This window comes from Aethalodelphis obliquidens, unplaced genomic scaffold (genome assembly GCF_003676395.1).
Source record: "Aethalodelphis obliquidens isolate GAN/ISIS:26980383/991018 unplaced genomic scaffold, ASM367639v1 scaffold16, whole genome shotgun sequence".
NCBI classification, from domain to species: domain Eukaryota; kingdom Metazoa; phylum Chordata; class Mammalia; order Artiodactyla; family Delphinidae; genus Aethalodelphis; species Aethalodelphis obliquidens.
In genome coordinates, this window is record NW_020837960.1 from 34083303 (window position 1) to 34100553 (window position 17251).

Here is a 17251-nt window from a genome sequence, read left to right on the forward strand (position 1 = left end):
CTGCCATTTCTAATTTAGAGATGATGCAACAAAAGGAGGAATACAATCCAGTTGCTTAAACTCTTGTTCTTTCTCCAGACATAGCTAAGAAGCCTTGGTAATCCTTGGTAATTTTCAAAACCTCAGTTCTCGGCCCTACCCTTCCTGCAGGCTTCCTTAAATATTTCCTGGATCAGCTGCTCTCCACCCCCAGCCTGACAATTTTATTCTTGTGCTTAGGAAAGGTTTTGAGTGGGAAAACGGCCTGGCTGGGTGTTCCAGCTAAAAAGTGAAAATGACAAGAGGAGGAACATAAACAGGGTTACTGAGGAGGTGATGAGGGAATTTTTCCTCGGGTTTATAGAACATGTACTTTTCCAAGTACTCTAATCTGATCCACTTTAATAGAAATCAGAAGGCCAAAGTTCACTGCAAATCTTGAGGAATGAGTGAAGGACGAGACCAACAGTCAGAAGTAAGTTGTTAGGCTCTTCCTGTACAAACTCTACTTCAGGATAACAAATTGTTGACGAGGGAAGGTTTTCTTTTTTAGAAGAAGAATCGCAGCTAATGAATGGAAGAGGAATGAGAAAATTAGAGAATCCCCAGTTTACAATTTCTGATGACACGAGGGTCTAGGTAGTCATCAGTGGCTCCTAAAACCTTAGACGAAAGGTTGACGGATCTCGTGATGCCACCCGCTCAGCGCTGAGGTCAGGAGGCAGCGCATACCTACTGGATTTCTGGACGTGCTGCCATACAAGGCCCACTGCTGCACCTAAAAAGTACTCTTGTCAGAGTAATTCAGCTGGAATTTAATCAAGCCTCGAGAGCTAACTAACTACTGGGTTTTTTAAGGAAAAAGTGATATGGGAACATGTTTAATGACACTATAATGGAAAAGCAATCAGCCAAATCCAGAGTGTGGGAAATGTTACATATTCAGTGACCCAGTTCCTTCAACAGTTGTCATTAAAAAAGGGGGAAAGGAAGGGACCATTAGAAATTGAGGGGAGAGACACATCAAGTGTGTGTGGATCTTGTTTTGATCCCGATTCAAGTAAACTGTAAAAGGCCTTCTTTGTGTGCATTTATGGAAAATATGGTTATGAAGGAATTAATTACAGCTTATTAGGGATGATAACGGTTTGGTTATGTTAAAAATACTTCCATTAGAGATACCTGTTGAAATGTTTACAGGAGAAGTGATGTCTGCAGTTTGCTTGAAAAAAAAGTTTGTTTTGGGGGAACAGGTGACCTAAGAACAGTGATGTGTAGATAGGTGAAGCTGATTATTATGAACTTATTAACTTTTCTCTCCCTCTGAGAAATGTTTTAATTTTTATTATGAAAAATGTCAAAGTAGGCAATTAAAAGTATTAGGGATATTTTTGTCGTGTGGTCTCAGGAAGTTTTACATATTGATAGTCCTGGTTTTTCTTTTTTTTGTAGATAGAAAAAGTTTATAAGAATGGGTGCCGTGTTATATTGTTTCCAAATGGAACCCGAAAAGAAGCGAGTGCAGATGGAAAGACGGTCACTGTCACTTTCTTCAACGGTGATGTCAAGCAGGTCATGCCGGATGGGAGAGTGGTAGGTTTCCACGGGCGTGTTTTGTCCGTAGCGTAAACACCTCTGAAGAGGAGGCAGTGCTGACTCTGTGTCTTTGCAGATCTACTACTACGCAGCCACACACACCACCCACACCACGTACCCAGAAGGACTGGAAGTCTTACATTTCTCAAGCGGACAGATAGGTGAAAACCTGCTGTGCCCTCTCAGTTATTACATTCTTCCTTTCTTTAAAAATAAAATATTTATGGTAACCCCTTTTTCTACAGAAAAACATTTCCCAGATGGAAGAAAAGAAATCACGTTTCCTGATCAGACTGTCAAAAACTTGTTTGCTGATGGACAAGAAGAAAGCATTTTCCCAGATGGTACAATCGTCAGAGGGCAACGGTACGTTACCTGTTTTGTTTCTAGATTTTCTAGTTTTCAACTTTTATTACCAGCTGAATTTTAAAAATCTTAAAACATTTGTGTAAGTCATTCAACATTTCACTGAGTTCAGAATTTGAGAGCAGGTGAGACATGTTTTCAGCATTCTGGAGTTTAGGATGAGGTTGAGATAAATGCATTGTAACGTCTAGGATAATCTTTAGCCTACAGACCTCTAAAGGGTGTCTGAACAGCACTTCACGAAAGGCAAATGGCAAGTATTTGTTTAGAAATCAATCTGGTGAAATTTGAAAACAGTGAGTGAGACACAAGGAAGGAAAGCTGCCCTGTCAATTTTTAACAATAACCAGACTCTGTATTTTGATTATCTGGGTCTCCCTGTCCCAGCGTAAGCACTTTACTCTCTGGCCACCCTAAGCCAATTCCTTAAAATCAACAATTATCTTTCTTTCTCCTTCTGAGTGTTAAATGTCTTGAAGTTAGAGTCAACTTCTTCAATCCACAGTGAAGAGCATCTTATAAGCACCATTTTAATTGAAACCTTGGTGGAGTTTTGTCAAATCGAGAGTCCTGTTTTTAGTTTCACCCTCCTCTCCTGGAGTGTAACAGTTTAAGTACCCATTAACTTGAATTCTGTGATATAAACTTGGCAATAATGTAGGAACTTTTCATGGTCATGATTGTGTTTTTCCCTTAATGTGGTCTGAAACTTTATCTGGTGCTCAACTAAAGATTTTCCTCAAACTTTATTTCTTCTGTGTACAGTACACTTTGATTTTAGAAACTTTTCAAAAAAATTGACTCGATTGAAATTTTCTGTAGTAGAAAGAAAATAATATGAAAAGGTCCCCATATCCGTCTGTCCATCTTCAAGTATTAACTCATGGCAAGTCTTTTTTCATCTACACTAAAGCACATCCCGTGTATTAATTCATTCAGGATTATCATGTTTTAATTGAGATATAACTGACATAACATTAGTTTCAGGTGTACAACAAAGATTTGATATTGGTATATATTGCAAGATGATCACAGAATTCTAGTTAACTTCCATCATTACACATACTTACACATTTTTCTTGTGATGAAGACTTTTATTCTCTTAGCAGCTTTCAAATATGCAATTCATTCAGGATTACTTTGCCGTTTTTCACTTATAGCAGTGGTTCTCGAATCAGCTGGAGGGGACTGTTCAAGAGCAGGTTGCTGGGCCCCAGCCAAATAATTTGCGTTTCTAATGAGCCCTTGGGTGATGCTGACACCCTAGGGCCACACTTGATAGGGCACTGGCTAACACTTGTATGTGGCACAGAGCCATTGTGTTCATATAAAATTTGAGAAATAACCAAAACAGAAAAAACCATTCTGTGCTGAGGAGTCCCAATTATACCTATATAAGGACCAGGGATGTTCTAGGAGAAGGAATAACTGCCAGAGTTCTCCTGCTGTATATACTCCATATTTTTAAAGAAATTAAATTCTACTTTAAATTTACAGAGATGGCAACAAAATCATAGAGTTTAATAATGGCCAACGAGAACTACACACGGCCCAGTTCAAGAGACGGGAGTATCCAGATGGCACTGTTAAAACTGTGTATGCAAACGGTCTTCAAGAAACCAAATATTCATCTGGTCGCGTAAGAGTTAAAGACAAGGATGGTAATGTTCTAATGGACACAAAGTTGTCATGATCCTTGTGTGTGGCTAATCATGAAATAACATTAACTTGATTTTCTTCTTTAAAAAATGTACATTTTCTTGTGGATTCTGTGGTTTAATTTATATATACTGTGTGTATATATAAGTGGAAAAGATTGTTTGGAATTTTTTCATAATGTTTGAAATGCACAGGGACAGCTTTCATTTTTAGTTCACCTACCTTGTCTTTCTACGGTTCTAACCAGTACAGACTTTTAACAAGTGGATGCTTTCATTGGTTGGAGATGGTTATGAGAGCCAAGAAGTACAAGAAGCACAGTATCACAGATTTTCCCACCACCTGCCAGGCCTATGAAGGGCTTGCTTAGAAAGTTTACTGAAGGAGTAAGAGGATTTCTCCAGTCAAAATATTACTGTGCTCAATTAGTACTAAAAGTAAAGCATTATCTACCACAGAGGTCACAGAATTGGAAGTTAAAACAGTGACTGAGTACAAATAAACCGTAAAACAAACAGGCAGAAGAGTTCATTCTATGAGTGCAGATAAATCTCATGGGAGGAAAAAGCAGTTGTCACGAGGGTGACAGCTGAGAAAGGCGGGGCGTGAAAACTAACCAGCCAGTGTTAACTGATTGATAGACCACAGGTGCCTTGACCTTATTACCTGTAAGGCGGGGCTGACAGAAGCAAGATGTCCTTGAAGGGGTGGGGGGCAAGTCACCTACAAGTAGATTTACATAGTAAGTTTGGTCTAGTCACTTAGTGCAGTGACAGTAGTGCTGGCAGTAACTCAGTATTTTTAAAAAAGCCACATGTATTAATTCCAGGTGATTTAAAACTGAATAACAAAAAACTTTTCAAAGAAAATAAATAATTATATATATTACCTCAGGAATAGAGAAAGATTTTTAAATTTTATTTATTTTTTTAATTATTATTATTTTTGGCTGTGCCACACCTCTTGGGGGATCTCAGTTCCCAGACCAGGGACTGAACCCAGGCCACAGCAGTGAAAGTGCCTAACCCTAACCCCTAGACCCAGGGAGCTCCTGAGAGAAAGATTTTTAAATGAGACACAGCACAAACCTTAAAAGGTTGATGAGTCAAAAGTTTGTTTGTCCAAAGATAACACAAAAGAGAGTAAAGTCACAGCCTAGGAAAAGAAACACGTATCTGACAAAGGATTAGTAACCAGAATATATAAAGAATCCCTATTAGTTAAAATAGGTAATTACAAACAAAGGATATTAATAAGCAATAAACTAAAACCAGTAAATGCATATTTCAACAATGAGGTACCTTTTTACGTTCGTGTCATAAACTGGCAAACAATGGTCTGGCCACACCACATGCTGGCAAGGAACTTGGACTACTGATGGTAGAATTAGCTGGTAAAATCCCTTTTTTGGAAAGCAGTTGCCTCATGACCTAGTACTAAATTCCACTAAAGTATATTTACTAGAAAACCCCTCACAGGTGCATAAGGGGTTGTACAGTAGAGTATCTGTAATTGAGAAAAAACTGGTAACGACCTAAATATCTTAACAGGATAAATTATATGCACAGATGGATGTAACAGTGAAAGTGAATAAAATAGAGCTATGCATACCAATATGCATTATATAGTGGAAATAAAGTAGGGGAAAAAGGTAATTGTGTGATACTGCACACACTTAAAAATATACAGAGCTCTTGTTTATGGATGTGTGCATATACAATAAAATTATTAAGCGCTATATAAGAATGATAAACACCAAATTCACAGTATTCACCTCCTCTGTAAGAAACAGAATGAATGGGGAAGGGTAGAACAGGGGCCTACAACCATGCTGATGTCGTCTTATTTCTTCAGCTGAATGTACATTAGTTATAAAATGAACTAAATATGTTTTTTCTAATGTGCCTGAAATATTTCATTTAAAAATTACAGTAAAATAAAATAAGTAAATACTTGAAAGCAAATATTTATTAACTTTTTTTGAACAATTCCTAACAGTTCAGCATGTAAAGAACAGAAAAAAAAAGCCCAGCACTATTGCAGAACAAGTCAAGAAAAATAAGCCTGAAACGGTCTACATATAACAGAAAACTTTCTTCTGGGCTGCTATAGATGCTCTGTACTGTAAACCTGAAAAACAAAAGGTGTGTTATTTTAAACCTTTGCTTAAGGTTCAAATACAGTTACTGAATCACGTTACATTTATGTGAATGGATAAAGAGTGAGCTGTTTACCGAAGGACTTTAATAACCTTGTTATCAGGGCACTGATTGTCCAGTAGTGCTGCACGTGTAGCATAGAGTTCTGTGCTTAAATTATTCATAGTGCCTGCTTTCTGCTGCTCTCCTCCTTGCCCCCATAACCATCTGGCACCATGAATGGTCAGGACAGCCGTCCCAAGTGTCTTTATAGCTATGGAACCTCTCTGTTGCTGGTACTCAATAGGTAAGAAGGGCCTATGAAGGAGAGATCTACAAGAGAGACTCTGGTCGAGCTTTGTTGTCATTCCTTTGACAAGTCAAGGAAAGGCCAAAGGTGCTTTTCAGGGCAATTCAGTATGAATCTCTGCTACATCAGTCACTTGCCGTATGCTGACTATAAGGGTGAACAAGAAGTCGTGGTACTTACATCACTCATCTTGGTCTGCAAGCCCCATTTCTACTAATGACATATGAACTGGATACCGTTCATCTTCATATAATGTCACTATTTGTTCTGGTACCTGAGCCTAAAATTAAAAAGATACATGTCAAGAAAACACCATCATGTCTTTGCTGCCTGTTCCTCCTACAACTGGCAGGAGGGACAAGGCATTCTCTAAGTTTATTTATAATTTATACGCTGTTACTTTCAAAAGGTATCTTGATGGTTTCTTGCTAAGTCTCATTCTTTCCATCTTTTACTTTATTTAAAATGTAACTCTCCCCAAAGTTTTCCTAGATTGAGCCAGTGGGCTTTAATACTACCATCTCTGTTAAAATTCATTTACATTCTACACATAGAGCATACCTTTATGCATACAGTCAGCAAATTTTGAGTGTTACTCATAGAGGTGAATACACATGTATTTATAAGAACATCTGTTATTTTCACTGGCTTTTTGAGAGAAACCCTGCATAAGCTATTTACACCACTGCACACACGGGAACGTGGTATGTACAGAGGTTTTGAAAAAGCACTTTCTAGTAATAGCACTGCTCCATTAAGAGCTCATTCTTGTCACAGCCAGTATATCAGAAATCCCCCAGATCTCGGGTCCCCAAACCAGGGCGAGCTGGACTGAAACAGCAGTGGTGAGGACTAGGGTGAACCGAAGAGCATGCTCCCACCTAGAGGGACTGCTGTTGCCCCGCTGGTGCTAGCTGTCATTCCAGAAGATTTTGTAGTACTTAGAAATAAGACTTTTTGTATAATTTTCCAATTTCATAACAGCTGTGCACTAAATCAAACATGGTTACAAGCCAGATATGGCCTTTGAGCCACCCCTTTGTGACTAAGCCTCAAGTAGAAAGCATATTTATACCAAGCATGATCTGAATTTTCTTTTCTGGACCTTCTACTGCATTAAACAATTCAAAGTCAGTACAGTTATGAGCACCATTTGAACCTTTCTCTGACTCTTACCAGAATCCCCTTTCTGGTCTTTTCTACTTTTAGGATGCAGCTCAAATGTCACTTTCTCCCGGTCGTACTTAACTGAATAAGCACTCGAGTGTCTCCTAAGCAGGGGCTCAAACACCCTACCCTGATCTCTCCAGACAGAATTCATCGCTCCTGCTTCTCTCCCCACACCCACACCCCAAAGATACCTATACCTTTTTTATAGCATTTATTTCATTCTACCTTGTATTAGTAGTTTACGTGTTTTCCTCATTATCAGTTCTTTGATTATAGGATACTAATCTTGATCATTTTTCATCTTAGTCATTACATCACTGATATTTTGTATCATTGCAGGGCTAATCAAAAGGTTGTAAAATATAAACTAAGACATTTGAACAAGCCTTAAGATTAATCCTATAGTATTTACAACATCAAATGCTTTAAAGCGTTTTTGCATCTAGAGCTGCAGAGATAAAAAGCACTTTAGAAAGTTAACAGGGATCCTTGAAATAGCTTTGAAAGTATTTTGGCTAATTAAGACAGATATTTACCATGGAAGAAGCATAAAGTTGTTTTCCTTGAAGACAGTCTATCATAGCCCACAACGCTTCCATGCTCCACTTGGGACAGTACGGTATTCTTGCCTTTCCTACATCTCTTAAGGGAGGTTTAAACCCTGCCAAGAGAACCTTTATGGCTCGGGCTGGATACTGCATAAGATGAAGAGGAATTTGACGAAGTCTGTCACAAAAGAAATCCTTAAATTAAAATGTTAGGAATGTCACAATTAGAGGAAAAGTTAATGGTGTTGGATTTGGCAGTGATTCTTGGATATGACACCAAAAGCACAGGCAACAGAAGAAAAAATTTTGATAATATCAAAATTTAAAACTGTGCAAAGGGCACAATCAACAGAGTGAAAAGGCAACGTACAGAATGAGAGAAAATACACATTAAAAAAGACATTTCTCCAAGGAAGAGATATAAATGGCCAACAAGCAAATGAAAAGGTGCTCAACATCACTAATCATCAGGGAAATGCAAATCAAAGCCACAATGTGATTTCACCTCATACCCATTAGGATGGCTACTATTAAACAAACAAACAAAAACGGAAGATAAGTGTTGGTGAGGATACAGAGAAAAACTGGAACCCTTGGACATTTGGTGGGAATGTAAAGTGCTACTGTGGGGAATTTTGGTGGTTCCTCTAAATACTAAGAATAAGCATATTATCCAGCAACTCCACTTCTGAGTATATTTAAAGCAGGGTCATGAAGAGATTTTTGTATACCCATGTTCATAGCATCATTCACAATAGCCAAGTATCCACTGATGGGTGCATGGATAAATAAAATGTGTTATATACATATGATGGAATATTATTCAGCCTTAAAAAAGAAGAAAATTCTAACATACGCTATGACATAGTTGAACCTCGACATCATGCTAAGTGAAATAAGCCAGTTACAAAAAGACGTATGAGATACCTACAATCAAAATTCATAGAGATGGGAAAGCGGAACAGTGGTTGATGGGCTGGATGAAGAGGGAATGAGGGATCGTTTAATAGGCAAAGGGTTAGTTTCAGTTTTCCAAAATGAAGAGAGTTCTGGAGATTGGTTGCACTAACAATGTAAAGAAAGTTAACACTACTTAACTATACTTCTAAAAATGGTTAAGATGTTAGATTTTATGATATGTGTATTTTACCACTATTAAAAAAGTATCACAAACAATAATAAAAAAAGTTGGAAAATAACAGTGTCCGCAAGGATGTGGACAAAATGGAACTCCTGTGCGTTGCTGGTGGAAATATAAATAGTATAGCTACTACGGAAAAGTCTGGCATTTCCTGAAAAAGTTAAACACAGAATTATCATATGGTCCTGCAATTCCATTTTGAGGTATATAATACCCCAAACAGCTGAAAGCAGGAACTCAAAACGGCTCTTTGTATGTCAGTGTTCATAGCATTATTCACAGACCAAGTGTCCATCAACAGATGAACAGATAAACAAAATGTGGTCTATACGTAAAAACGAAATATTATTTAGTCATAAAAGTAATGAAATTCTGACACATGCTTCAATTGGGTGAACTCTGAAAACATCATTCTAAGTAAAATAAATCAGACATAAAAGGACAAATACTTATGATTACACTTGATGAAGAACCTAAAATAAGCAAATTCATACAGGGAGTAGAAGAGGGGTTACCGAGAGCTGAAGGAAACGAAATGGAATGTTATTGAGGGGTACAGTTTCTATTTGGGGTTATGAAAAAGTCCTGAAAATGGACAGTAGCAATGGTCACACAACACTGAATACTTAATGCCAGTTAATTGTATACTTAAAAATGGCTAAAGTAAATTTTTTCTCTAAGAATTTTTTAAAATTTATTTTTTAACATGGTAAATTTTATGTTATGTATATTTTACCACAATAAAAAATAACTTTTAGGTAGAAAATACTCCCAATATATAAGCAGCTTTAAAATAGATTTTTTCTTTTAAAAAAAGAGGCAAAATCTTTTCAATTATTAAAAAAAAAAGAATAGAAAACTAAGAATCCTAATTCAACTAAGTTTACATTTTTGTTTTTTTAACCTGTTTATTGTCAGCTTTTCAGTTGATCCATAATCAACAAATTGTACCAGGACAGCCAGAGGATTAAATTCTTTAATGGAAACAATCTTTGCTCTGTACCATACGCCATCATCATATTCTGCAAGGCAAGGCATTTCTGAAAAGACAAAAAGGGGAAAATCACATTGCCTTTTTTTTTTTTTTTTTTGGTGGTACGCGGGCCTCTCACTGTTGCGGCCTCTCCCGTTGCGGAGCACAGGCTCCGGACGCACAGGCTCAGTGGCCATGGCTCACAGGCCTAGCCGCTCCGCAGCATGTGGGATCTTCCCGGACCGGGGCACGAACCCGTGTCCCCTGCATCGGCAGGCGGACTCTCAACCACTGCGCCACCAGGGAAGCCCCACATTGCCTTTTATTTTCTTAAAAACGTTTTTTAAAAAAAATACAGCAAAGTACAAAGAAAATATAATCACCAATTACCCATTATTCAGAATTAAACACTCAACAGCCACATGTTGGCTTATGCTCTTTTTTCTGTTTATACTTTATAAACCTTGTTTTTCTTAATTCCTAAGTTAGGAAAAGGCTGGAAGGAAGACACCTCTCCATTCTCAGAGTCCTAGTTCTTCCACCACCCAAGGCTTAAACCATCCTTCCATTGTTCCCACTTCTTATATGCCCCCGATTTTTTTTCCTTTGGGCAGTTGTCTTCTGCAAATGATAGTAAAATGGTTTCTGTTATTCCTACTTTTAATTTCCTTCTCCTCCAATCCAATTCCATTGCTCTGTAGTTTAATTCAATGGCATCTTAACTGTCTGCAGTACCAAGTCCTTAGACTGCAATTTACAGGGTTCTTCACAATATACTTCCAACCCACTTCAACCACATATCCTCAATGTGTTACCTAAATAGATTCCTTATTCAACTCCTTCAATATAGATTCCGTACATATTTAATAAGCACTTGTCTATGAATCAATTTGTACATGTGCATACTTAATTGAAGAACCACCATAGAAAAAATGCACACATGGGCTTCCCTAGTGGCGCAGTGGTTGAGAGTCCGCCTGCCGATGCAGGGGACACGAGTTCGTTCCCCGGTCCGGGAAGATCCCACGTGCCGCGGAGCGGCTGGGCCCGTGAGCCATGGCCGCTGAGCCTGCGCGGCCGGAGCCTGTGCTCCGCAATGGGAGAGGCCACAACGGTGAGAGGCCCACACACCGAAAAAAAAAAAAAAAAAAAAAATGCACACATGTATGTATAGCTCCGTGAATTACCACATTACTCATGGACTGTTGGTGCAGCCTCCCTTGAGAGAAGAGCACAGTGAGGAAGGAATTGTTTCTTCCAGATTATAAATTAATTTACAAAAGAAAAGTGACAGTGAGTTTATTTTTTCACTCACTGAGCAAATACTTAAGAGCACCTATTTGTGCCAGGTGCCCTCCTTAAGTGCTGTGGCACAGAGTCCCTGCTGTGGTGCTGCCTTAAAGGCCGGGAGGAGGGGAGGAGGGGGTGGGGTGGGATGCATCAGGGAAGAGCTGCCATTCGGGGATAGCTGAGCAGAGACCCTGCTACACATCCCAGAACTTTCCAGGCAGAGGGAACAGCAAGTGGTGTTCATCAGCCAAACATGGGTCACAAGTGATTAAAATCTCATTAAGTAAAATCAGACAGGACGTCAGACTGATGTTTTCCTTTGCTAAATTATCCTCTGATAGGAACAAAATACCAAGGATGAATACATCCCTATACATCACATACTGGTAAAATGTGTAGACACCACTCCTTGTATTCAGGAACCGTCATCACCAGTAACTAGATGCATTTTCCTCATAGGAGAATGCCATATATTTAATAAAGATAGGGAAATAGAAAGGGAAAAAAGCAGGGTTTCACCCATGCTGGCAGGACTCAACACGATCTGGGTTCTGCTTACCCACACCACAATTAGCAGCTTAGGTGGCTTGTAATTAAAATAAGTGCCGTTCAGGTCCAAGTAACAACTCACAATCTGAGCTACTGGCGAAATTGCAAGCTCAGAAAAGCCATCTTCATGCAGTCAATGTTACAGTTCGACCTGAGCTTTGAAAAACAAAAGCGCCCCAAGGCAAGAGACCATGCATATCAAGTGAGGGTGATAAAAATACCAGTTAACCTTAGAAACAACCCAGTGTCGTCAGCACTGAAACAAAACAGTGGCTTCATTAGGAATCCCATTTTACTCTGAAAGTTTAGTACCTGTTCTGAAGTCCGTCAGAGGAGGGAATGTCTCCACATCCACATTGAACCTCCCTAGCGCTTCCTCAAGGCTCTCAGGCTCAGGTTCCCAGCTGACTCCACTGTCAACTGTGTCATCATGCTGCTTAACCAGATTACAGTTTTCTACAGAGTCAAGGCAAATATACACCTAAGTGGGGAGAAGGGAAGGGAAAAAGTTCAAATTCTGTAATTTTTAGTATTCATGATGTGGACAGAACGACTGCGCAGCCAGTCCCCAGCAACGGCCTCACAGTCCTCACAGAGTCAAGTCCCCACAGCAAACCAGACTTGCTCTTTGTGACTGTAAAGCACGACAGCGGCGGCGGTATGTGACCACCGAGCCCAGGTTGTCAAAGGCGTGGTCTCCGCCTTGGTGGCGCTCAGCCCACCAGGGGAGCGTGCAGACCCGCGCCAGCAGGCCCAGGAGAGGCCCGCGGGGCCGGGGCCCAGCACTCAGGCTCTGGAAGTGGATCCTGCACACCCCCCAACACACACCCCGACTGCAACCCGAGATCCTGGATTCCCGACTTTCACGTGTGTTGTTTTATGCTGCTCAATTTGGGGTAATTTATGTGGCGACTAATAACTAATTAAAAATCATAAAAACCAACAATAGTTTGCACTACTATGTTCTCTGATGAAATTATGGAGCAAATTCTTCTTGTCTGTGAAAAGAATGGTTTACTGTGTAAAAATGGCTGAGGGACTGCCTGGCCACTTAATTTGTCATTTCTTTCTCTCTTGTTAGCCAAGCATATATAATTGAATTTTCTTTAGTGTACTTACTCATTCAGTCAATATTTACTGAGTGCCTGCTATATCAGGCAGTATTCTAGGTTCTAGGGATACACCTCTGACCAAAACAGACAAAAATCCCTGCCTTCATGGAATTACATTCTAGTGGGAAGAAGCAGACAAAGAAAATAAGGAAGTGGCACAGTGTGTTGTTACAAGGTGATAAGTGGTATGGAAAAACAGCGAATAAAGAGCACCTAAGTTCAATGTAGGAAGAGGACAGGGGAATGAGATGTTTAATAAGATTTCACAGGTGGAAATAAGTTCCAACTTAACAATCTAAATATTTGATTGAAAAAGCTACACAATACTTGGAAAACCCAACAGTGATTAAGGAATAATGACAAGTGTCTGAAGAGGACATTATAGGGCAGGCAACCTAGCGGCCACCAGCTGTCAGCTATGAAAATCAGGAAGATGGAAATGTGGAGAATCAACCCTAGAGTTAAAGACCGAGACCGCCTGTCATGTTTTTAACCACCAGCATTACTGGAATCACATACTTCGCTGGGTGAGACAACGTGCTTAACTTGAACAGCGTAGAGCTCTCCAGGGGGAGGAAGAGGTGAAGACAAATATGGCGGTAAAACAGGAGTCTCTGTTTCAGGCAAGAGCAATTCCTAAAACACCAAAAATAAATTCCAATTTCAGAGTGACTATTACAGAAACCCATCACGTTATTAAAGCTTATTACAGTGTCAATTTACTTTCATTTAGCAAAAATCTAGCTGAGACACTGAAAATCACAAAATAATTTTGTTGTAGTGGGACTAAAATGTGATAAATAATCAAAAGATCTTTAGCAATCTTTTGTCCCCTGCCCCAAAAAAAGATTTTGTGTAAAAAAAAACCCCACAGGAATATTTACTTATATATAATATTTACATATAACACATAAAACTCTAGAAGAATGATTAACAAATTGCGGCTGCTTAGTGGGATGGACTGGGGTGTTCAAGATGTAGAATTGGGGCAACTTCTTTCTTTTCACATTTCTGTGATATTTCATTTATTTTTAGAGTATTTTATAATAAAAACTAATATATGAAATGACAAAGGAAGATTTAAGTTAAAAATCATGAAAAAAGTGTGCTCTCTCTTAAGCTCTATAAAAGCATGAGGAGTAATTAAAAGTTATATGATTCCAAAGAGGATCAAGGCAGTTAGCAGTTGTTAAAAGAAATATACATATAAAAATATAGGGGATTTTTCTTTTAGTAAGTTAAAAAAAACTTGAATATGGTGATTAATACTAAAACAATCATATTCAAATTTGTAGACTCACTTATTACTATTTAACATTTCCAAACTGGTGGCAAAACATTTGAACCACTTAGATTTCAGCAAGAAGTGACTACCTACTGTTGAATTTTACTGATTTGTTACAAAACACTTTACAACAAGCATGTCATTTTTATAATTATAGGAATTAAATTCTACTTAAAATTTTAAATGATAAAATTTTACTTATGAAAACACTTCTTTCACCAAAAAGCAAAAGTGACAAAAGAAAAAATAAGATAAAAAGGATAAACTAGACTCCATCAAAATTTAAAACTCTGGTGTTTCAAAGGATACCATCAAGAAAGTGAAAAGACAACCCACAGAATGGGAGAAAATATTTGCAAATCATATCTGATAAGGGACTTGTATCTTCACACCTATCCTAAGATGGCTAGGAAAAAAGTCAGATAAGTCTTGGTGAGGATATGGAAAAAGTGGAACCCTTGTACAATCCTAGTACCAAAGTAAAATGATGCCGCTGGTTTGGAAAACAGTTTCACAGTTCCTTAAAATGGTAAACATAGTCACCATATGACTTAGTAATGCCACTCCTAGGTCCATACTCAAGAGAACTGAGAACAGACATCCACTTAAAAATTTGTACACAAACGTTCATAGTTGCTTTAATTCACTATCTGTAAAGGTAAAAACAACGCAAGTATCCATCAACAGATGAATGGATAAACAAAATGTGGTGTATCTGTATACTGGAATATTATTCAGCAATAAAAAGGACACATACTACAACATGATTCAACCCTGCAAACATTATGCTGAATGAAAGAAGCCAGTAACAAAGGGCTGTGATTCCCTTTATATGAAAGGTCCAGAATAGACAAACCCACAGAAAGTTTCCAGGAAACTGGGGGAGGGGAAATGGAAAGTGACCGCTGCTGGTATGGAGCTTCTTTCTGAGACGGAATGTTGTGGAATCAGATCGTTGTGATGATTGCACAACTCTATGAATATATTAAAAACCACTGACCTGTACACTTTAAACAGTTGAACTTTATGGTATGTAAATTAATAAAGCTGTTATGCTTACCTACCTGATCTTGTATCAGATTATTTGTACTGATGAAGTGTCCGAATTTTCAAAATATTTGGATTGAAACTTACCTGAAACCTTATTTCCCATCTCTCTTCCTCACACTTTGTATTGTAATCTGTTGGTTTCTGAAATAATATAGTATTATTAATGAATAAAACTATCTTTAACTATGTAATATTGTTTTAAGGCACTTTCATATTTCATCCCACAAAAACTGCGTGCATGACCTTGTTGGCATTCATTTCAGCTTAACTATGGGAAAATTTAGTGTTCTGAGTGATCTTAATATTGCAACAAGAATCCTCAAAATTATGCTAAAAGCATGTCAACTGTCATTTGTTTATAATAAGAGTGGGAGCTCTTACCTTTCCTTTTAAATGTTCACACTGAAGAGTACACCTGGCAGAGAGACTAAGTAATCTTTATAAAACCTGTTTAACAGATGAAACACCCTTTACACAAACACGTGGGGGCATGCATGCGCGCGCGCGCGCGCACACACACACACACACACACACACCCTCTATGCTCAAAAGAAACAACTGGCTGTGAGCATTGCATGTACAAAGTTATGTCATAGTTTCCTATTTGAGAGAAGAAAGTAGTTTCCTATATTGAACTGAACATCCACTGTTTGGTTGTGTACTATCACTAAAATGAATTTCAGAAACCTAACAAGTGAACTGCAAGTCTAAAAATATCTTGCTATATAAAATGTTCACATTCTTATTTATGAGTACCCTGTTTCTATAAAGTATTTGTGGCAGCCTGCAATGTGAAATCGTATCTGTAACAGACTAATTATGTTTTTTAAAATATTAAAAACAGAAGCACCAGGCAACTGGGAACGGCCTATTTACTGAAGCTAAGCTTAAAATCTGGCTCTGAGTTCCCTGTAAGAAAGCAAACTGGGGGAAATGTTATAATACTGAATATAAGGCAAAACCATTTTATCTTGGGAGAGAGTCATTTCTGGCAGTGAATTCCATTATGATTTTATAATTTACATCTATATTCAAACAACGTTAGAGAACATATGAGCTTCTCATTAGGTTTGAAGATATAGAAAACTAAGTGACTCTTAATGCAACTGAAGTCTTTTTTAGGACTTTATAAAGCATGATATAGGGTATTGCTTTCTCAAAGAATTTACAAATCCTCTAGACCCTCTTAACATATCAGGCATGTAGAACTATATGGAAGGCTTGAGGCAAAAGACAAAATATGACATTTTAACCAGTTTCTTTTTCTATAGTTTAGAATTTTATAGAAAAATAGTTCACTTACTTCCTTCAGTATTTCCGCAGAATGTTCAAAAGTACAACACTTATGGTGTGCCATAAAATAAGAAAGTGACATTCCATCAAAATAGAGATGAATAGATAATTTCTCCCATGGATTTTCTGGTAATTCCTATTTAAGTTCAATAAAGGAGATTATTACTATAAAAATAAAGTTTGCTTGAAGATTAAAATTTTACAGTCAGCAAAAATGAAATTAGATTTCTGACAATCACAGTATTACTAGTTTGACTAGTGACTCGTTTTGTAAAATTTTCTTCCTGGTATTTTGGCAGATAACAAGGCAATAATGCTACTACTACTCTGGTTTTTATAAAATATATTTACATGTCCATAAGGTAGAGTTTTCTAGTTATGTAAAGAAAACAATTTGCTATACATCATCTTTAGATAATACTAATAATTTATACTAAGTAGAAGGAGAAAGAAAAAGTTATGCTCAGGGGTAAAGAAATGAAGTTTAGTTAAAAATCCAAAAATGGCAGGAATCAGAAGAAATTAACAACAGTCTAGGAGTCATACAGTGGCTTTCAAACCCGTGGGTCCATTTTCAAACATTAGGTACCAAAATGCACATGACTGATAAGCTGATCGTTCCTCACTGTTTCCACTCGGTACCACCTTAGTCCTAACTCAGAGTTAAGTGTAATCGCCTTCCAGCTGATCTCCTGCTTCTACCTTTTTCTACCGTCCAGTTTTCACCAGTGCAAAGTGAAAACAGTAGATTGTGAGGTCAGATCACATCCACCTCCGCGCAGCGACAACTGC

General features: G+C 38.0%; 2 protein-coding genes across 5 annotated transcripts in view; one reads left to right on the forward strand and one right to left on the reverse strand.

The window, feature by feature from the left end:
- CPAP (centrosome assembly and centriole elongation protein) overlaps positions 1-4212 on the forward strand; it is a 54290-nt gene extending 50078 nt beyond the window's left edge. For 3 of the 4 annotated variants that reach the window (XM_027116767.1, XM_027116770.1, XM_027116768.1), the window contains 4 exons: positions 1432-1572; positions 1652-1736; positions 1821-1941; positions 3439-4212. In XM_027116767.1, coding sequence (XP_026972568.1) covers positions 1432-1572; positions 1652-1736; positions 1821-1941; positions 3439-3634 — 543 coding nt within the window. In that variant the 3' untranslated portion in view covers positions 3635-4212. The remainder of the gene's footprint in view (positions 1-1431; positions 1573-1651; positions 1737-1820; positions 1942-3438) is intronic. The other variant, XM_027116769.1, reaches the window with a different exon arrangement.
- Positions 4213-6059: 1847 nt separating this feature from the next.
- The window catches only part of RNF17 (ring finger protein 17), a 106840-nt gene continuing 95648 nt past the window's right edge, over positions 6060-17251 (reverse strand). The window contains exons 29-35 of the mRNA XM_027116771.1: positions 16470-16595; positions 15251-15307; positions 13351-13467; positions 12032-12200; positions 9812-9947; positions 7755-7944; positions 6060-6328 (exon numbers count right to left, since the gene is read on the reverse strand). Of these exons, the coding sequence (XP_026972572.1) occupies positions 6230-6328; positions 7755-7944; positions 9812-9947; positions 12032-12200; positions 13351-13467; positions 15251-15307; positions 16470-16595 (894 nt within the window). The 3' untranslated portion in view covers positions 6060-6229. The remainder of the gene's footprint in view (positions 6329-7754; positions 7945-9811; positions 9948-12031; positions 12201-13350; positions 13468-15250; positions 15308-16469; positions 16596-17251) is intronic.